This window comes from Scatophagus argus, chromosome 8 (genome assembly GCF_020382885.2).
Source record: "Scatophagus argus isolate fScaArg1 chromosome 8, fScaArg1.pri, whole genome shotgun sequence".
Classification (NCBI taxonomy): Eukaryota; Metazoa; Chordata; class Actinopteri; family Scatophagidae; genus Scatophagus; species Scatophagus argus.
In genome coordinates, this window is record NC_058500.1 from 19315450 (window position 1) to 19337634 (window position 22185).

General features: G+C 41.0%; 1 protein-coding gene across 1 annotated transcript; it reads left to right on the plus strand.

The window, feature by feature from the left end:
• Positions 1-2193: 2193 nt before the first annotated feature.
• arhgef19 (Rho guanine nucleotide exchange factor (GEF) 19) lies at positions 2194-22183 on the plus strand. The gene is made up of 16 exons (XM_046396194.1): positions 2194-2528; positions 14326-15037; positions 15152-15643; positions 16365-16500; positions 16616-16701; positions 16796-17052; positions 17142-17302; positions 17412-17564; positions 17884-18013; positions 18199-18273; positions 18364-18453; positions 18578-18741; positions 19123-19281; positions 19386-19465; positions 19548-19652; positions 19792-22183. Exons 2-16 carry the CDS (start codon positions 14347-14349, stop codon positions 19944-19946), a joined length of 2934 nt encoding a protein of 977 aa, XP_046252150.1. The 5' UTR covers positions 2194-2528; positions 14326-14346; the 3' UTR covers positions 19947-22183.
• Positions 22184-22185: the final 2 nt, after the last annotated feature.

Here is a 22185-nt window from a genome sequence, read left to right on the forward strand (position 1 = left end):
TTCTATTATAAAATCAGTGAAGTGCTCCTCCACTTTGAGTGTAAATTGTGGTTGTTTTCTTCATAATGACCATTTGAGGTCAAAGTCCATCTGCCTTTGACCTCTAACTGATACTGTAAAAAGGCAAAGAACCAACAGTCCCTTTTTCCTGTTAATTCTTCCTGTTAAGGTTTTGATTGTGAGCTGTTACTACATCGGCTGTCTGTTGTCTTCACTATATGATGAAGAACAACTGCAGACATCTACACCCTTGTCTACAGTCCACACACACACATTGTACATGTGTACTGAGCACGTTTCTCTTTTCTACTCGAATGCTCTGCAGAGTGTCCTATGGAGGATTTCTGAGAGTTGTTACTGTGAGGTGCTGTTTACAGGAGTGAAAAGGCACTTGGATAAAGGACACATTTTGCATTGCATTGCATTTAAAACTTTTTCAAGCAAAATAGAACCAGTTTGATGAACGCAAATGCCTCCTCAGCGAGGAATTATGAAATGCCGATGTGTCCGCTGGGAGATACTGTTCTCACTGTGCCATGCGGATGAACTTTAATGTTATCGCGGCTTTCCATCTACCTCTTGCTTCATGTCACCCTCACGCCCCCCTTGGAGGATGGAACCTTCTCCAAGCAGCAGAGACCTGCAGACAGATGAACAAGACACTGATTTATTAGGAGTCAGAAACAGACAGGTGTTCACTGATGATTTCTGTCTTCCTCTCCCTCCTCCTTTCACAAACAGCACTGATGCCTGTGGCCTTGGGCAGCTCATGATTTTTTCTTTATCTCCTCTTCTCCTCCTTCCCTAACCCTTTCCTCACCCATTTCTGTTCTCTTGTTCTCCTCCCTCTTTCTCTTATTTCACTTTTTTATCATCCTTATTTTTTTAATATGCACTGTTTTCCCCTCCCTTTCCTCTCCCACATTTATCTTCTGATTGTTATTATTGCTGTGCGTTCCTCTGTCATGGCCTGCAGGAAGAGTGAGTTAGTACATGTCAGTGAGCACAGGTATGTACTGTGGACACCGGCTGGCTCATTTGATGTCTGCTGGTGCAAGGAAGTGGCTGCAAGACAAATATAATTATTAATATTTTGTTATTATTAAGAACATGTTTGCAATATTGATATGCTATGTAGCGTATGTATGATATATGCAAAATCACATAAAATAATAATTGACATTCAATGCAATTAAATGTTACATTTTATGCATGAATCAGAAAACTCCTGCACTATGGGATGTGATCATTTCATCAGGATACAATCACCCCAAGTGTTGATTATCATTTTAAGTTGTCTTCCATCCCCACGCAGATCTTATATTGAGACTAAAGTGCTGGATTGGGTTAAGAGTCTGCAGATGGGAATTCTCTGTGGGCTCATCACTGTGAGCTACACCTCACACTTTAAACATAATCATGTTTAATGTAACTTTAAGCTACTGGGGAAACAACGGAAAAAAGGAATGCTACAGGTTAAAATAGCTGTGTCCCACATTTTTTATTTGACCAATTTGAAATGACAATTTTATTGTACGTCCTCCATCCCTCCTACCGCCGCCGCCGCCGCCATTCTTCTCATGTTTGATGAGTGAGCATAGTTGATACAGCAGCAAGCAGGGAGCATTGAAAGAGATGAGAGTTCAAGCATGCTGCAGACGCTTCTCTCCATCACCAGCTTCACAGTTTGACATTTGGTGAAAGCTGAGTGTAGAAGTATACACACACACGTACGCGCACACACACATACACATATACACAGTGAAGCAAAAACAAGCAGAAAGACTGGCATGCAAATGTACACTTTTGCATGAGACAATTTATGCTTGTTTTGAATTTGAATGTGTAAATGTACACAAGTGATGGAGAACATGAAATGTGTATTGTGTGTATGTACTGTTCTACTGGTAAAGTAGACCCCACCATCATCACATAGACACACACATGCACATTAGTAGTTGTACACACTCCCATCAAGGAGCAACATTTTTCTCTCAAAGTCTGTCTGTTCTCTCTTCTCTCTCTCTCTCTCTCTCCTTCTTTCTGTCTCAAAGCAGGTGCTGAAATAAGACACTAAATAACTATTAGAGTTAGAGGAAGGGCAAGAGAGGGGGAGGAGAAAGAGCGAAAATGGGAGAGCTCTTCCCCAACAGTAGCAGAGAGAGAGAGGGAGGGAGGGGAAAGGAGCGAGAGGGAAGGGAGAGCAGAGGAGCTTAGAGAGGGGATCTGCATTGTAAGTAGCTCTGAGAGCAGCAAGTGGTGGCTGTTTTTCAGCCTGTTGTTGTTTTCCCGAGGAGGCTGTCAACAAGAGGAAGCAGAAGAACCAGACAGAAGAGCACAGATTTGAAAAGTCTGAGCTGCGATCAAAAAAGAAAAAAGAACCCGAGGGAGGAGAAGAGAGTAACCGGGAGGAACACAAGGCAGCAATGGATAGCAGAGTGGCTCAGCCTGACCCTGAGATGGCCTGGATTCACACACTGCTGCTGGCCACCATCCAGCACACACACTAGGCTGCTAACACCAATGAGGTAGAGTACTGAAAAACAGCAACAATAACACTTTCACACAAAAAATGAACAAAGCAGAGAAAGACCGTACTTTCATACTCCATGTTCTTTTGCTGCTGGGAGTGAAAGTTGAGCTGTGTTATGTGCAGGATCTGCTTTGTGTTGTGAACTTGGGAGGAAGTAGTGCCGTGCAGCTTGTCAGGTGCATTGCATTTCTCTGACAGCATACGGTATACGCTGTGAAAGCAAAAACTGATACTGTCTCCATATGGGATTCAGGAAACAACATTGAGATGGTTTATCTGGTGGCAAACACAGAACACTGTTGGCCTGGATATTGTTATCATCTCTACTGATGAAACCAGCTACTTCCGTATTCAATGTCTTCAATATATGCCTGTCCATTGCAGTGAAAAAGATTATAATGGGAAATTTGGCAGTCTAAGTTCTGTTTTCACAATCCTGCAACAACAACATTAAAAAAAAAATCGCAAATAGCCAAATATTCAGGACAAGCTGATACATTAATTCCTGCCAGTGGGATCATCAGCTTCACTATTCATTTATTCTCTTGGAAGAAGTGGCTGTTTGCATCTGTTTCTAGCAGCTCCCTAAGCAGTGCAGAGAGAAGTGAGCCTCGAATGTGATGGTTACAGTGCAGCAATGAGTTGTTGCAGAGCAGGGCAGGTAAGTGCATGTCTCGAGTATGCTGGATGAGGGGTTGTTAAAAACTGTACATGGCTGAAACTTGGCACTTTGTTTTCCTTCGTGAGACATTTTAGTATAAGAATCAAAACTTCTTCTTCTACTGCCTGTAGCTCTGGGAAAAGAAATTTAGCCGAAGAGTGTGAGGGCATGTATTAGTTCATGCATTTGCGTAAACATGTGTTTCCTTGTAGCAGGTTTTCTTTTTTGTTGCTGTTGTTGTTTTTTACACTTGCTTCATGAGAGATATGAGTTATGATTTTTAATTCTGGGAAAGCTCCTTGTTGTTGCCCTGTTGTTGTGACCCACATGTGAAACAGATTACCATCCTGCAGATCTTCCAAACTCCATGACGGAGACGATGGACTAAGGTGACGGCTGCCTTTTCTGTCTGCCGTCCTGATGACTAAGGGTATTGTCATGAGTTTGCTGCTGCTGCTGTGTGGATAGTCGGGAGGTACATATTTTGGTGAGAGCACAAATAGATAGCTCTGGGTGTTTTCAGGATTATCTGATTTACTACTCTATGTCTGACTCAAACGCAGCACCTGCACGTTGGGTAGACATGTAGCAGCACAAAGCATAAATCAGGACCTTGAACAGTTTTACTGCACTTTATAACAGGCTGGAGATCCCCTGTATCATGGCAGATCTCTGATAAGAATCTACTTTTTTGAATAGTCATCACATTGGAGAAGTGAAAGAAAGAAGGAGAGAAGTGACATCCAGAAAGACTGATTTCCTTCAGCTCTGATTGAATTTCTATCCTCCACGCAGTTTGCTGTACCTTTGATTTCACTCTGCATGCCTGCCCATATCACACACAGATTTATAACCCCCACCCCACCCCACCCCATATGTCTGGAGAGCACCTGCCCAATCACCTGCCTCTCAGACAGTAGCTGTCTGAGCATGTGTGTGTGTGTGTGTGTGTGTGTGTGTGTATGTATAGTGTAGGGAAGCCATCCAGGATTCCACACTCCGCCTTCCTTCTACCTGATCTCTCCCTCACTTCCCCAAGCATGCAAACACCACCTGTGCTCCTTATGGTATTTACATTCACGTGCAAACACTCGGCTGCTAACCAGAACGTGACTCTCTTTGCTCTGTGATTTGCAATGACCTGTTATTCTTAAAAATAGGCTAAAATCATTAGGCATCATTGACTACAAGCAACTTACCCTTTAAACCACAGTGAGACTGATATTTTAAGGAGGCCCTGTCACTTTTCTAGCATTTTTGGCTCGTGGCCTAAATAGCAGCGGTCTTAATGGCCCATAATAGCGGTCCTTGCTCCTGCATGTGTATAGCTGAGTTTCTTTGTTTGTCTGCTGGGTCGGTTTAGTGGTCAATTTCAGAGGAATGAGCTTGCCAAGTCATCCAGGGAATGTTGAAAAGTGTCTCTGTGTGTCAGAGGGTTTCATTTGGGGGTTGGGGCGCCTCTTAAGTTGGACGTGAACTTGTCTTCAAACCTGGACTGTAAAGCAGACCACCTACTGAGCTGCATGCATTTTCTTGATAATAATGTGAAGACTCTGACTTTTCTAAGACAACCGGACATCTCTTTGAAAGCACAAACTGTTCACTTTTTAGGCAGCAGTGCACAGTCTCTGTCATTTATTAGTTAATCTGCGCATCAGAGAATCTTTGGTCGCAGGCGATGTGTGCCGAGCACCAGTTGTGTTGCTGCACACCTGTCTAGCATTGTAGCCCTCAGGTTATTTCACATTGTGACTTGGCCAGTGGAGCTCAGTGTGTGTTTCACATTTGCACTCGTGCAAGATAATACGTTTCTGTCTCAGGAGGTGTTAGTTCTTCTCTAGAATGTTAGTTTTTTGTGCCTCTTTGCATTTCTAGGGGAATAAACGCCAACCAGGTGTTGCTTTCAAGTACAACAACAGGAGCTCTTCTTTTTAAAGGCATTTAGTTCACTTTCAATTCATTGCTTTAATTCTGATGACACTGCTGGCATTCAGCATTTTGTTTTGAATAGTTTATAGTTTTGGCTCTGGGCTAAAGTGGAACCGTTTCTGGATGGTCAGCTTGTTAAAAGGCGTGATCCACTTTAACCCTATAACGTTTGAAAACAACAAGCAGCCCAGTGGATGGCTTGTCCATACCTGTCCAGATAATAAGGAAAGAAGCAGAGTGGGTGGGTGAGGAGAAACTGCTGGTGCTCTGCTGGGAAAAAGTGGAGCAAAGAGCTCAAAAACATAGATGAAGACAGCGCGAGTGAAAACAGGAGCAGATGAATACGAGAGATGCATCAGCAATTTGTTGTAAAGTAGGTCAGTCTCTTGAGAGCTCGGTGGGGATCAGATCGGAATCAAAGTGCTCTGATTGACAGTTTGAGTACAGCAAACCCAGTCTACTTCTCTGTAATAAAACTACAGCAGATATTCGCCTGGCATGAATGACTCAGATACTACAACCGTACATGGCTTATAGTGCTGATACAACTGGTCGACCAACAGAAAAGTAATCACCAGTAACTTTGAGAATGGATTAAAGGATAAGGCTTGGCACTTTAGGATAAGGTTGATGATGTTTCATATTTTCATACTGTTGACAAATGAAAAGTGAAAAGACCAAAACCAACAATGCATCTACCAATAATTTCCTACCTCCCTACCCTGTCTTTGGCCCATTAGTCCCGACTGAAAACATAAACCAACAGGGCACGTATACTCTCCAGATAACTAAGATGTTCACTAAAACAGTGAGGCTTTGTACTTTTAAGCAAATGTTTCTTAAAACTGAGTAAACAACGCAACAATTTGCTGGGAACTACTTTCAGCTGAGGAGTAATACACATTTGATGTTCTGTGTGTTTTTACAATGGCAGGTGTACACAGGATTGACTGAAAATGAACTAAAGTATGTGTGTGTGTGTGTTGTTGATGTATTTTTAATAGTTTTTGGACAACAGTGAAGCTCTAAGCTGCAGAGGAATAAGATATATCAAACTTAAGACACACACACAGTAAGTGTTAGAATCAATTCAGTGTTTGCTTTGGTCTTATGTGATTGAAGACAATGAAAACACAGAGTGCCAGCCTTATCTTTTAATTGCTTAAGTTGTTTATCAAGAATTTCTCAAAATCTGCTCATTCCAAATAATAGAAAGTAAAAAGAGACTTTTTATCTGTCTCACATCGCTTTAAATTAAATATCGTTAGACTTTGGTATCTGGGATGTTGTGGTGGGTATTTTCTGATGATTTATAGATGAATAATTAATCAAAAAGACAATTTATTAATCCATAGATTAGTGGACAATAAAAATGACAATTAGCTGCTTTCCTAAACATGTAAGGACTCATTATGTACTCGCTCATCAGTTGCATTTTACAATGAGCTATCTATTATTGTTGTTAATAGTTACATGAGTTATTTGTAAATATCACTTTTTCCTGATGGAGTCAAAATACTGTAAGCTAAGCACGTCTTTTTGCTGGGTCAGATTTCTAATGTGATGAATTTAACTTACATGTAACCTGCTATAACATCCTAAATCAGCAGTCCTTTTCTTAGAGTCTCTGCTCTCATACAGATAACCATCGCCTGTCAGAAGGTACTGATTATGAGATTTTCTGGATTTACTGTGTGTTGGATCCTCGGCTCTCCATCAACTTGGTAGCTTTTGCGACTTATGACAAAGCACCATAATTAGATGAGGTTGTTTCCATAAGTTTGTCAATAGCTCCTTTGTGTCTTTACTATCTCAGCTGTATGTCTCCTGTGCGTCAGCTTATCTGACTGCAGTTGTAATGGTGGCAGACTGAAGCGGGGGGAAGGGGAAGGTTAAAGGTCCAAAAGTCTTGGCGTTTACGTGTGAGATGGTCACAGCTTTTCAAGCTTTTAAATGAGAGATTACTGTTTGTCCGTGTCTGTTAGCGGGAATCCCGCTGGGTGAGACAAGGTCAGGGAAGGCCTCTCCACGTCTTGTCGCTTTCAATCAAAGACAGATCTCAACACACACATTCAGGTGTGCCTTGTGTGTGTGTCATTGCTTTGTGTGATTGTAAGGCAGGCTGTCAGTATGCATCTTCGTAGTGTCTCAGAAGGCCGTGGGTATGTTGCCTGAGGCTGAGGAGGATTAGTAGGACCCACACCATGTGTAAACATTTGGGTAACCCGCCCCCCATCGACCTCCTCTGTAGCCTCTGGGGTGCTCACCTGTCTCAGGGGATGGAGGCACTGTGGAATGAATATGAAGCTATGAAACTCCCTGACCTGAATTCGCTCAACCATTCACACACCATTCGGGAGTCTGATCTTTAAAAGAAAAAAAAGCAGCTTAGTGCATCACCTTGACATCTGGTGTGTGTCTCTGATTGGAATTTTAGTCTGGCTGAGGAGTTTGTTTTGGTTGAGAGACAAAGATGAAGCCCCTTAAAATATCAAGAAGATACTGGCTAACTTACAATCCAGGTATTTTACCGTAGATGTACCTTTAAAATACTTAGCCAATCGAACAAACATCCCCACGAGGAAATGGAAAGCTCAAAGAAACTCATCTGGAAAAGAAATTACCATTCAACAGTCAGATAAGTTTTACCATTTAAGAATATCCAAGTCCACATTATTTATTAACAAAAAACTGCCTACCTCAAACAAATTTTAGAATTTACGGCACAATGTCATGATTTTATCAACAAGTTCCCAGTTGCCCTCAATTATTTTTATGTCAGCACTACATAATGGTGAAGGCTTGAGGTTTGTATCTAATTTTAGTTCCTCACCATAACTGCACAGTCTTATCCATTATTCCGTAAACACATGATTGTATTGGTGTATTCTGTGCAGCAAAGGAGCACAAACAATAATGACTAAAAAAATGACACACCCCTCATGACAATGAATTCTTACTTTTTTTTCTTCTTAAAATTCTTAAAAGTTTAAAAGTTGAAAAAACGTTTCTTGTTGGCAGGTTAACAGGGTCCCAGCACTGACAGAAAATGTTACAAAAAGTGGTTTCTCCCAGGAGGGTGGTTTTCCCAGAAGTGACGCTGAATGACGTCATGTCTTGTCTCAGCAGACAATGCTGGGCTCTTTAGTCTACTGCTCGGCAATTAGTGGTCTGATGTGACCAAGTTAAACTGCGATCTCACACACACACACAAGCTGGTCACACCACACTGTGAGGACACTCCGGTCTGTCTGACCAAACACACCGGGCTTCCACTCATGAGGAGAAACTGTTTTTGTGTGTGTGTGTGTGTCGGGGGGGTTATTCCACAAAGTCTGATCAGTGTTAGATAAAATATTAGTTGGTTCATTACCCATAACTTAACAGATGGAGGTTAATTTTGTTGTTTTGCTCTAACCAATCCGTAGCAAGTGATGCATCTGTTGGCACTGCTGTTGCAAACACAACCATATTGCTATTCATTTTCCCCAGAGTAACAACTACTAACAGCACAGGGCAAAAGTGTGATTTTATTCATTCATTTCATTAATGTAAATGGAGATATGAAAGTAAATAGAAGTGGTTGTCAACCTTCCTATTCCCATAAGCATAGTGAAAGTGGGGTATATAGGAAACCATTCAAAATGCCATTGTCATTAGCCATTACATTGTGTAGTTAACATTTACTGATGGGCTCAGTCGGGAATCTGGTTACTTACACTGTACATCACCAGTGCAAACTAATAGAATAATAACTTGGCGCCTGGTCGTAGCAAAGTCCATGTTTGAGCAGTTGAAAAGTAAGTAAGAACGATGGAAATGTTTGCTTGTTTTATACTAGACAAGAAGAAGAAGATGGGAAGTGACTGTTCACAGCCTTTCTCTTCACTGTGTTCAGACTCAGACGAAAAGCACCTTCACTGGATCTGAGTCTGAGTCTTAGTTCAGGTAGTCCCAGTCTCTGACACCCTGAGGGACGGGACATCACAGGTACAGTGGAAATACATGTATTCCTGGCTTGGCAAGATGAAATATTAAGGCTGCTCTATATTTGTGTTATGTGCTTCTCCATCTCTCAGACTGACTTCACTACCCTGTTTGTGGCACTGAGCCCATAGCCCAGTGGCTCCTGCTGGAAGACATAAATATTTAAAAATAGGTCACACAGTTTCACTTGTGATAAAGGCTTAAGACATCTGGCTACTATAGTTCTTAACAAATGTTTTTCAAACAGGAGTAAATATTGTGTTTTTGGTGACTATTTTCAGCAGCAATTTAATACACATTTGAGCCCCTAGTGAGTATTTACAGCAGCAGGATGGTGGATGTTCAAATAAACAAATGAGTTCAAATAAACTACAGTGGCCATGTTCATAGGTGGATGAATTAATTGTTCATTGAAGTATTATTCATGGATTTTTTGGACAACAAAACAAACACAGAAGAGGTGGAGATTAAGGTCAAGTCGGTGCTTTATAAACTGTAAGCAGAATTTTGAGGTTCATTCTGAGGCTTTGGTGAAAACTGAGATTTTTAGAACAGCAACAATAAATATCAAGGGCAAATCACAGCCCCAACTTGTGATGCTATCTAAGAAAGTTGATTTTTGAAAGATATTTTGATGTGATGTCTGATGGGGGAAATACCTAATCAGCCCTGCAGGACCACAGTGACTAGTGTTTCTAGTTATCTTTCTTCTTTATCAACAGTAAAACCTACATCTGCCCCCGAAGTATTAGTCAGTGACTCTATATATATAAGATATATTTGTTCTCTAATAATTTCCATGCACGTCATAGCATTGTGCCAGAAAAGTGTTAAAAATGATCATGTATACTCAGTTGTGATGTTTGCCGATGCTGACTGTGCCCTTACCCACTGACAAAACCAAAGTCAAATATTATCAGGTGTTAGTGGGTTTTTTATTCAGTGTGAAAAGGGTGTTACGATCACATTAGACAAGTAAATAGTGTAGAAACACATTTCTTCACCTTCATGAACCACAAACAGCTCTAACAGTGTATTCATTTGTTTTAACACCCTCATCTCCCCTCTGGCAAGCATCAAGCAAACTTTAATTATGTGATTACACAATATTTGACTCTGTCATGAAGCTGAATCAGCAATAGATTTATGCTTGTATTTATGCAGTACACTTAAATGATTATTCTGAGATATTCAAGATGAAAAAGATCACAATTAAAAATGCTCTACGTATGGCTGCTGACATTAAAGGCATGCCAGAGTGTCATTCATTAACGGCTGTACGCAGACATGGCGTCTTAGAGCAGCCTGGTTAAATTACAGGGAGAAACACTGGCAGCAAAGTCCATAACAGTCACAAATAACACCCTACTATGACAAGGGAAATTACATGTCTTTGGAATTGAAATTTTAATAGTGTGATATAATTGTATCAGCGTGAGGAATGTGAGTTTGTGTAATCGGATGCTTTCATGTTTTTATAAAAGTACTGGTAAGGCTCATTGTCAGTTTCTGGGATCTTTGAGGTTTTGTGATCAAATGAGAAGATAACTAATCTTCTTCAGAGCATGGTGATTTATGACAACTTGGCTGTCGGCGGAGGATTATGTGAGCATTTATTCGTTCGAATGGTATCGAAAGATGAGATGATCACGGATACTGAATAACAGTTTTTCAAGACAAGAAAATTATTCATATCTAATCTCATATGACAGGCTGTAGGTAAAGGTAAGTAAAGTTCGGTTAATGCTGTACATTGACAGCAGGATTACGCTATAACCAGCCAGTAATCTCATCCAGACACCAATAAGCTTGTGTCATTATGCAGCAGTGGTCTGGATGTGTTTATATGGCTCAGTGGCTGCACTATATGAGTGGATCAGTATAAGCAGTTCCCACACCCTCTCAGGTGTCCCGTGCTCAGGGCAGCCTGGCCCAGGCACAAAGATAAAGGCTCCCTTTGTCTGCAGCAAGGAACAGGTAACCATTTGTGCCTGCTCTGCTGTGTGTGTATCTGTGTGTGAGTGTGTGTGTGTGTGTGTGTGTACACGTGCACGTACATGCATGCAAACGTTTGTGCATGTGCATGTAACAGAGAAACAGATGGCAGTAGGATCGCACTGACAGGGCTGCCTACCTTTGCCACAAGGGCAGGTGTGGGTATTCATACTCACAGCGTACAGCACATGTGTTCTCAATAAAAGGGAAGGTAAACTATGATTTCCAGTCTGTGATTCTCCAGGCAAACAAACCACATAGAAACAAAGTTATACTTTTTGGAAAAGCATTCATTTAAACTTCTATCTTCTCAAGAATATAAGGCACCTTTGCCAATCTGAATTACAGGTGTTTAGTTCAAAGTGATATCACTTACAATAGTCAAATATAAAAATGATAAAGTGATGATAAGTTATAAATTCCAAATAAAAATATATTATTGTGGGGCATAATTGCATGGAATTACCCATAACAAAGAGCCTGCGCTGTGTGTGTGTGTTGAGTGTGTGTTGTGTGCGTGGTTGTGAACAAATAGACAAAAGAGATGAAAAGTTAACAATTAACATTCATAAAATGTGACCTACTCTGTGTCCCAAATTGCACATTATATACTAATACTGGGTTATGAGAGTACGTAGCAGGAAGAATGACAAACTGAAGAGTGCTTAAAAATGTCAGCATGCAAACTAAAATCACTTCATTTTTAAGTATAGCTTTGGGAGATAATAATATCCCTCAATACAACACAAAGAAAATAGGTTGCTTCTCACAAAGAAAAGTTGTGGGACCACTTTTGCAACACCTTAGAAAGCAAAACAAGAATTCATTCATTTTTTGTTTACTGATTTACTGATGATTAGAACAAAATGTAAAACTATTTATGTCATGGCAAAACATTGTGCAATTTGAAAGACATGGCCAGAATTTTAGTTTCAAACACTCAAAAACGAACAAACATTATCAATAGAATGTGGAGAAACAGCGGTGTTGATGCTGTATCAATGACCTCTATGTATTGTGTTGCAGAGATGTCTTCTGAAGTTGGTATGCTAACCAGCTAAACCCAACCTGCACTGTCTCAGCATACCACTTTGTAACTCTTGAGGAAATAAGCCAATAGCCCCCCCCCCCCCCATAGTTTTAGATGGGAGATATTTACTTACAAAATGTTAAAAAGCAAATATTCTTTACACATGCACATATTTCCTTTATTAAACAGAAAAATACAACATTACATGTTCTCAGAGGTCTGGTCCCAGTCTGGTCTCTGGCCATGTTCAGTATGCGGACCTCAAAAATAACTATAGCAGCAACAGTTAGTGGAATGTGCTGCCCCCTATATATTTTGGAGCTATCTAAGGTTGCCTCTTCAAAGTGCTCATAGAACAGCTTCAAAGTGTACTTTGCGGCGAGACTGTCCAACATGAAGAGTCAGCTTTCAGTTCCAACCTCAAACTGCATAACTCTGTTCACGAAGGTATAGTCACTGGTTGAAGACATATGAGAGAACAATGGTTTATAGCTACGATATGGCTTAATCAAACTTATTTTGGTTGTGAGGTGCTGCTTTTGTTTTTTGAAAACAAAAGAATAAAATAATGTGGGCCAATGTCAAATGTGACTAAATAAAAAGCTCAAAACCAGTTAAACTCTGCATACCTCGGCGCACACCTATGAGACTGTGTGTGTTGTAGGCTGTGTTAGCATCTGTAGATCCTACAGTTTCTTTTACCTTGTGTTTAAGTCACAAGCTGAGGATTACCTGTTCAGGAAGCGGGATGGTAAAAAAAAAAAGAGACAGAGCTCCACAAGTGTGTGTTTCAACAGCCTGTCAACAGCTTAACTTTATGACCCACTCCTGGGTTTAACAGATGCCTAGTGTAAATATTCAATCAGAAAAGGTGCCTGCTAGTTAATGTGAGTTGACAGGAAGGTATAGCAACAATCAGAGTGATAGATGAGTGTAGATCTCAGGTGAAAGGTGAGAGTGCTGAGGATATGCTGTCTTCCTTTGTCTGTCTGTCTGTTGTGGTATCCTGTCTGGAGCTGGTGTGCATGTGTGTATGTGTCTAGAGATGTTAAATACAGGGGCTGAATGCCGTGTGTAGAAAGGTCTTTAATTAGAGCAGGAAGACACGGCTCAGGAGACACACTGCTAGATTTAAGTGCACGCGCGTGTGTGTGCGTGCGTGTGTGTGTGTGTATGGGTGGGTGGGTGGGTGTTTGTGGGTGTGCACTCATGCAAGTGTGTGTCCATGCAGATACATGTGTGTGGTGTCTGTGTGTGAAGGCTAGGTCTGACTGAAACATCCTGCGCATCAATAGTGTCAGGGTCCCTATAAATAATGCCAGCCCTTCTGTTCAGTGTGTGGTAAACATTGTAAATGAGGCAGCATGTACACACCATCTCAATAGTTAGTGAAACTTACGCTACTTACTGTTCATTATAAGTGAACATACTATGTTGCACTTGGTCGAACCAGTGGAATCCTCTTGCGACACTAAGCCAAGTCGCTAGGAGTAAGTTATGTCCAGTGAACCATATTTGGCTGCTGAATAAGTGTCCTTGTTATGTCCAGTTTTTCACAAACTAAGGTCCTCACTTCCTTTCATTTAAAACATGCCCACCAACCTGCATTATTTAAATCCATTTTGAATATTGTACGCTAAATGGATTTTCTAGTTGGTTCTGAAAGGCTATTCCATATAGATGCATGTACAAAATACATGCTGCATGGTCAATTTCAACATATTCCTTTTAGTTACACAGGTGGTATAAATGAGCAGATCATAGATATGTTCCTGCCTGGATTTCATCAATTTTGCTTCCTCTGCACTGCACAGTACTGTAATCTTTTAACCATGAAACCAATAGTGTGGCACTAAAACAGGACTACCCAAAGTGGGGTCCAAAGACTAAAGTTGGCCTGCCATAAGGTTCAGTTTGGCACACCAGATGTTAGCAAAGAAAACAAAAGCCATTATATTAATTAATTAACCTGCCCCAATAATTTCCTCACAGCTCCTTTTAATAAATTATAATCAAGTAGTAAACATTGCAAAAAAAACCAAAAAAAACTATTCTGTTTATTTCTTCAAGGGTGTGCATTCAACCTTGTAACTAAGCCTTTTTTGGCTGCTAAGCGTTTCTACTGCAGGTGTAACCATCACTTAGACAACAGTAATAACATATTAAATAGTTCTTTTCCCTCTTTTGCAGCTTCCATGCGTTCGTTCAGCCATGCTCCCTGGGTATGGATTCTCACCTTTTCCTGATTTCCAACCCCATCTTCACACTTTTCGCTGCCGAAGAGAGAGTCCTAACATGTGGATCCCCGGCTCAGGAGAGTCCCAGGCTCTGAGCGAGGCCAAGGAGGACAGGCCTCTCCTCCATGCTTGCCACCACAAGCATATTGCTGTTTGCCAGCAGGAAACATTGGCTTTTATTGAGCTACAACCACCAGTGACTCCTAAACTAAACAGTCTGGGCTCTTCAAGGCCAACTCTTACTTCAGACACACAATGCACGATGCACTCCCTGACTCTGAATGGTTTCAGACACACACTAAATGAACTGAATGACATGCAGAATGGCTGCCACAGGACAGACAATGAGCATGAAACAATGCTGAATTCAAACTGTCATATATCTGCAGGTGACAGTGAGCTTGAATGCCATAATGGCATCAGGACTTCTTTGCAGGAACAACCTGAAAAACCTCGTACTGTCACAACAGTATGTCGTCCTCTCCATGCAGCCCTTAGCCTCCCTCTGTCGCTCCCTCTGTCCTCCCTTTACACAAACAGAGATTCCTGGGAATCTCAGTTGCCTTGCTCCCGATCCTCACCTGAAGGTCCTGGGTTTCAGAGCCCAGACTCCCGCCAGCCACAGAGAAGGACATCACAGGGTTCACTGAAAGAAAAATCAATCCGTGAGTATACAGCTTTTTTCACAATGAAGAAGAACAGTTGAAATGCCAAATAAAGGTTTAGAAACTCTTAACATGCAACATGTTTTATCTTTAACTGAGCTTTCTTGTTTCCAGGACGAAAGATGCAGGTTTACTCCCCAGAAAGCCAAAGCGATGAATCTCTCAGCAGCCCAATTCTGGACGCAGACTACATCTTTTCAGGACCTTTTGCATCTTTCCTGGAGGAGGACCTTAGTGGAATTTCTTCACTGGAGGCCATTTCAAGTCCTTCATCCGCAGACGGTGTCACAGATCTTCCACACCTCAGTCATGATGATATTTTTAATCTACCTGCAGAACCGCTGCAGATAATCGAGGATTCAGTGCCAGGGATGGGGGAAGACAGCGGGAGTGTAGAGACATCAAGTGCCACAGGGGGGAGTTTATTGTCACGGAGTCGGCAAGGGGATCAGGAACGGCGGCGCTTCTCAGCTTCAGAACTGATCTCTAGACTGCAGCTGTCTCAAAGGAAGAATTCCTTCACACTGAAGCTGGGGAAGTCACTGTCTGCTCGGGTAGCCGCCCGGGACAGACAGAGCTCCAACAACCTGAGCCCCAACCCCGACTGTAAGTACACAACAGAATCAACATCAGAGTAACATTTCAATGAAAGGTAGCCCAGAAACCTAACCCACTGTATTATACGAGGCAAACAAAGAGCAGTATAAAAGTCCATTATGAAACATACCCACATACCACACACAATGACATACAAGAAAATGGACATACATATTGTGACAAATTAAAGAAAATACCAACAGCAGTGACACAGATTCCTCAAATCTCTGAAATACTGCAGATATGAACATCATTCTTTCCAAAGATATTCCCTAACCCAGCTAGCCTAAAGGTTGGACCCTGTACTCAAAACATCCATAGTTCTAACCACACAACTTTGTTACAATGTTGCAAATTCAAACAGCATGTTGATGGTGAACATCGCTGTCTAACAGCCCATCACTCATTTATTCAGGTGCCTCCTATAATGTTGTGCATGTTTTCGATAGACAGATAACTCAATATCAAATCTAAATTATTTGTGCTGTTGAATGAAAGAAAATCTAAGTTACCTCTTACTCATCCTGCCAGAACATATTACAGAATAGAAGAAGAAGATTTGTTACCTATTAAGACTTTGTACGTGTGGTAGATCTCTTAGGAAGGCACGAGCGGATGAGCTGTGATCCTAAACAGATTAGGATTTCGGAAGCTGTACCTGAACATCCAGAAAGGTTCCAACTGCATCCTAGACCTCACACCTGCACCATCTGCCTTTTGTCTTGTTTAGATAAGTCCAACTCCAAGCAGCGAAGCTCAGGAGGTTCTAGTGACAGTGCCCCCCACAGTCCTGTAGGCCCCACACCTGCTCTGCTGCCCAGCAGTGACAATGGCATGCCTTTGCATCGGTGGAGCACAAAACTTGGGTATATACTCTTAAAATATTATTAAATATAAAATTTAAACATTATTACAAATATAACACAAAAACTGCAAGGATTTAAGAACATGTACTCATGTCAGTATCCATTTTCTTTGCAGAATGCGAAAGAAATCCATTGAGGACGACTTGGCCATACTTCCGACTGTTGCTAGTTCGAATCGCTTATCGCGGTTTTTGCCAAGTTGTAAGTTTCTCTGATATATTTGTTAATGTAATTCAACTGAGACTTTTTTGTATTTCCCTTTAACATCCTTTTTCACTTTCAATATTTCCCACAGCCATTCTGTACCAGGAATACAGTGACGTCGCCATCAACAGAGAGATCCAGAGGCAGCAAGGGAAGGAGCCAGGCACAGAGGAAGAAGGGCTCAGGGATGAGGGATCAGATGGAACCCCATCTCCTACTAATTTGTCTCCATCCAGCTCCTTTCGCTCATCCCGAGGCTCAGCTTTTGCCCTGTGGCAGGACATCCCTGATGTTCGGACTAGCGGACAGCTCGACAACTTCAGCAATGAGGAGAGGAAATTACAGGAGGTGAATGAGACATTTCAGATTTTGCCACATCTGTTCTAGTTTACATACTGTAGAATAGTGGCTGACATACTGTGTCTTCCTTGACTCAGGCAAAGTTTGAGCTGGTGACATCTGAGGCATCGTACATCCGCAGTTTGACGATCGCAGTGGACCACTTCATGTTGTCACAAGAACTGGCAGAGTGTCTCGGAGCTCAAGATAAGCAGTGGCTCTTCTCCAAGCTGCCTGAAGTCAAAGATGTCAGCGAAAGGTGAAGTAATATGTTGTTGATGTGCCTCTGTTGCCCACAAGTCTTTGTTTAGATGTCACAGTTATCATGTCTCCTTTTCTGAGTGTTTTTTGATGCTCACTGGTGGTAGGTTTCTTCAGGACCTGGAGCACAGGCTGGAAGAAGACATTCTGCGTTTTGATGTGTGCGACATTGTCCTTGAACATTGCCCAGCCCTGCGAAAGGTTTATTTACCTTATGTAACCAACCAGGCCTACCAGGAGCAGACATACCAGCGTTTGCTGTAAGTAGGTCCTTTCACTGTAATACATCATCTGCCAGAGCTCTGAACATATATGTACAGTATATGTGAAAATATGCAGCTACTATCTTTCTATGCACATTCATGGCTGTAAAGTCCAATTATTTCATGCTGGATGTCCACAATTTCCTCTAAGGGTGTTCAGGTGTTATTTTACACCTGCATGACTTAACTTGCAGATGATGTGTCTAGAAAAAGCAAAACATTTTTTCTCAGGGTAAAAAGCATGCAGGAATTTTTACCCGCTTTCACTGAAAGTTATTAAAGTGTTCCTCTAAATTTACTCATCTTGTCCTCTCAGGCACGAGAACCCTCGTTTCCCTGGAATCCTGGCTCGTTTGGAGGAGGACCCCATCTGCCAAAGACTTCCCCTGACTTCTTTTCTAATCCTCCCGTTTCAGAGGATCACACGGCTTAAAATGCTAGTGGAGGTATACAATTAAACATTCGGTGCAGAGTTCATGTTCGCACTTGAAACCCAATTACGTGGAACTGTAAATAGGGTAATATTTGGACTGGTGAAGCAATTTGCCGCAGCAATTTTTTTCCCCAGCGGTGAATAACAGGAGTATAGTTTACTTCTTGGCATGTCTTCATGAATGTCTTTATTTTTCAGAATATCCTTAAGAGAACAACTCCTGGTTCCCGGGATGAGGACACTGCCACAAAAGCTTTCAATGAGCTAAAAAAGGTGGTGATTATCATCCCTAATAGCTCGTTGGATGAGCACCACTATTATGAGACACAACAGTAATAATCATGTTGGTATGTGTCTGCTTAGATCATCAAAGAATGTAACTCCAGTGTGCAATCAATGAAGAGGATGGAGGAACTTATTCATCTCAACAAGAAAATCCATTTTGAAGGAAAGGTGACTGGAGTCTTTGTGAATTGTTCATATTGTCTTTGGCGGTGATGGGATTCACTTTTTTGTCTCCATTGTTATCATTTCATACAGTGTTTCTTGTTAAGCAACATATTTCCTTTCCTTGTAGATCTTTCCTCTGATCTCTCAGTCCCGCTGGCTGGTGAAACACGGTGAGCTGCTGGAAGTGGACACTCAGATGATGAGTATTTCTGGGTCAAAGCTCAAGCTACCCACCAAGCCTGTGTACCTCCACCTGTTCAATGACTGTCTCCTGCTGTCCAGGAGGAAGGAGTGAGTGATAGGCAGTCCACACAAAGAGACAAAGAACTAAAATATTGCACTGATTGGTGACTTGATGATATGCAACAAGGAAGAATTTAGAAAATGTATTAACTTTAAGTTAAAGGATAAGTGACAATGCTCACATGCCAGTTGTGCATGTTTTATGCGTACACTTTTCCTTTTGTTCAAATGAAACAGTGTGCTAATCAATGATTGGTGTCAAACTTGTGCACCACGTTTCACTGGGATTGCCTAATTTTTTTTTGCAAACATAAACATATACACACATATTGGCCATAAAGATTCACCAGCTGGTTATCAATGGTAAAAAATGTTAATGTAAAAACTTTGGCTAATGATTTTAATAATAAAATGGCATCTTTTCTGCAGTGCATGGAAGTTCATGGTGTTTGTACATGCCAAGATAGGAGAGCTGAAGGTGAAAGATCTCAGTCAGAAGTTGCAGGGCATTTCAGGCTTCATCTTCCACCTGCAGCTGTGTGAAGGCCAGCAGCTCAAACATCAGATCCTTCTGAAATCTCACACTGAGTGAGTACACTTTGTCAGTGCAATGTTAACAACACGCTTGCTTCAGTCCAAACTAGATGCTCTAGCAGACTGAGCTCTGACTGCCCTTTTTTATGTGTACCAAGGAGTGGGAAACAGAGGTGGATCACGGCTATGTTTCCATCTGATCCACTCGAAGACATCGAGCAAGCCAGCGAGAATGTTGGTCAGTAAAGAGCTTTCGGTTCACTATGAATCAGTGTAAACCTTTTCATCCTCTCATTCATCTTTTTGTCTTTTCCGCTTAGATATATCCCAGGTTCAGTGCATCAAAAGTTATCAAGCTCAAGAGCATGATGAGTTAACACTGGAAAAGGCTGACATTCTTCATGCTAAAACCATTACAAGTGATGGTAAGAATCTGGTTAAAGTCCTCTTCATATAAACTGCTTTTCAACTTCAGCCTGCATCTCAATGAACTTGTGGCCATTAAAATATGAGTTTGTCAGAATGTGAGCTTGGTTGTTTGATGTCATTGTTGTCTTTCACCAGGTTGGGTGGAAGGCATCAGACTGTCTGACGGGGAACGGGGCTGGTTCCCCAAAACGTACGTGGAGGAAATCACAAGTCGCAGCGCACGCCTCCGCAACCTCCGGGAAAATATCCGCATCAAATGTGTCACACAGAAACTGGAAGGGGAAGACTAACAATTTTTACTGCCATTTGTCATGTGTCAAAGGTGCATCTCAGTTGCTAGGTTTTGAGCATTTTAAGCTTCTGGATCATTGTTTTAATTTTGGAGGGATGTGGGACCTATACATAGCATGCAGGTGCTAAAACAAGCCAACATATTTGAGTGAATGCTAAATTATGTATCAGCATTTTCCCTTAGCATGCAAGCTGTGAATACAGTTTTGAAATGAGAGTGCAAAGATTTTAATGCTTTACATTTCTAATTTCAAAGGCTTTCATACAATAAGAGTCAAACATTTCCAACAGTTTTGCTGCACTGAAGTTTCTAAACTCTTTAGGAGAATTACTTTATGCATGCTTCTGTGAATGCATGTATCACCAATTTAGTCTAAGAACAATTTCAAGCATCTCTGTGGGCACTTTGGCTCGTGTCAGAGGGGAAGATTAGACTGACATTAACTCACTAGTTTGTCACTACATTTTTTTTCTGTCAACTGTGGCCAAAATCACTCAGTGCACTTAAGTTGCCAGCTGAGCTGTGTGAGCTGCAGGAAGAATCGTTCATATAACAACATAACATCAGAAAATCGCTTGAGGCAGATCCTGCTGCTGAGCTGTATTAGGAAACAACAGAGGTCTTTAATCTTTTGTCTTTGTTCATACTGAGTGCTGCTATAATTTCAGAAGGCAGATGAGAAGTTGCTCTGTTGTGCGGTCCATGTATTCAACAAACATGTACACTAGTTTGAGAGGAAATTAAAAGCTGATTTTTGTGTTTGAGTCCATCCAATCAGCTGATATGCTACAGTACAGCAGTGTTCAGCAGTTCATCTCCATCTGTGTGTTAAAAGATTGTTAAACCATCCTTGTCTCTATACCATAGAACACCCTCTCTGTGTGTGCTGGGAAAGATCTGTAGTAACAACCCGGACTGTTATGGTTAGTGAGACCACAGCACAATGGTGGTTTTTAGAGATGTTTCTACAGTAACCAAAATGAAGGACAGATTATCCTCTTTCAAGGCTCACACAAATACTTTTTTCCTATTACGTGCCCTCATCCGATTAAAGGACTGTGTTCTGTATTTTTGTCAGCTAACACCATGAACAGATCAAAAATAGCAAGTATTCTCTGCATATTCCTTTATTCCATGGAACACATCTACAAGCCACACTATCATGACATTTTAAGTCTATTTTAAGTCAAACATAAATACTGACAAGATCAACGTGTGTATTAATCTGCAGGTGAAAATAGTCCTAGACAAATGCACTATTTGCTCCTGTTTGAGTAATGTTTCCTAAAAATTTAGTGCACAGCTCTTTTAAGGAATCATGAAGCAATTTTTAAAAATGAAGCTACATATTTGGAACCAATTTGATAAGCTTTTTTAAAGATTTATGTCTTCCATAGGAATGAGTTGGTTTTGGGACTGAGTGCAGCAAATAAGATGGGGAGGCTGGACATTATTGGTTCTGGTCTTTTCTTGGCATTTGCTGACAATAAGAAAGATGTAAAATAACAAGGGCTTTGTCCTTTAAAAAAAATATATAACAAGAAATCAACATGTATGAAATTCATCTTAGAATGCATGTCCATTGACCATCAGTGCAGTAATTGTGCAAGTTTAGCTTCGGGGGTACTCATTTTACAACTTTGACTGTCCTCAGTAAATAGAAGTTATTATATTACACTAATCATAAATGATCAAGTGACACGCTCACACACTCAGTACTAAGTGACGTTTAGGCCTACATCAGCTACATCCTCCCCCTCTTTAAGAGTAAAAATCCCCAAATGACAAAAAGCACAGTGTAACTGAGCTGAAACGTGTTGTTAATGAACAACCATAATCAAAATTTAAAGGTGAACTTTTCCAGCAACAATAAAATGTTTATAGCCCTTTTTTCCTACATCTGCATTGTTAGTTGTAATTTAAGTGGTTGCTGTTGCAGCATGTGTATTTATACTCCTCTAGCTGGTTTTTCTCCAAGGAGATTCTGATGTAAATGTATTTTACTGTAGATGGCTTCATGTATAAAGAGTAGAAAATGGTTCATTCACTTTTATGCCTGTAATTTATATGAGCAAAGATTCAACAAATATTATTACATTCCGTAAAGATAAACTTTCCAGGTGAGTTCATCTCTTATACCACAATAAATACAAATATTGTAATACACTGGATGTTTACTGGATCTGTGCTGACTGCTGTAAATGTTTAATCACTGAAATAAATACAGAACCTTCCAG

What these genes read in the sequence shown, in the direction of transcription:
- arhgef19 (XM_046396194.1), top strand. Translation starts at nt 14,347, where the DNA reads ATGCTCCCTGGGTATGGATTCTCACCTTTTCCTGATTTCCAACCCCAT. An exon ending in CCTGAGCCCCAACCCCGACT is followed by an intron (nt 15,644 to 16,364) that starts GTAAGTACACAA and finishes TGTCTTGTTTAG; the next exon opens with ATAAGTCCAACTCCAAGCAG. An exon ending in ATCGCGGTTTTTGCCAAGTT is followed by an intron (nt 16,702 to 16,795) that starts GTAAGTTTCTCT and finishes TATTTCCCACAG; the next exon opens with CCATTCTGTACCAGGAATAC.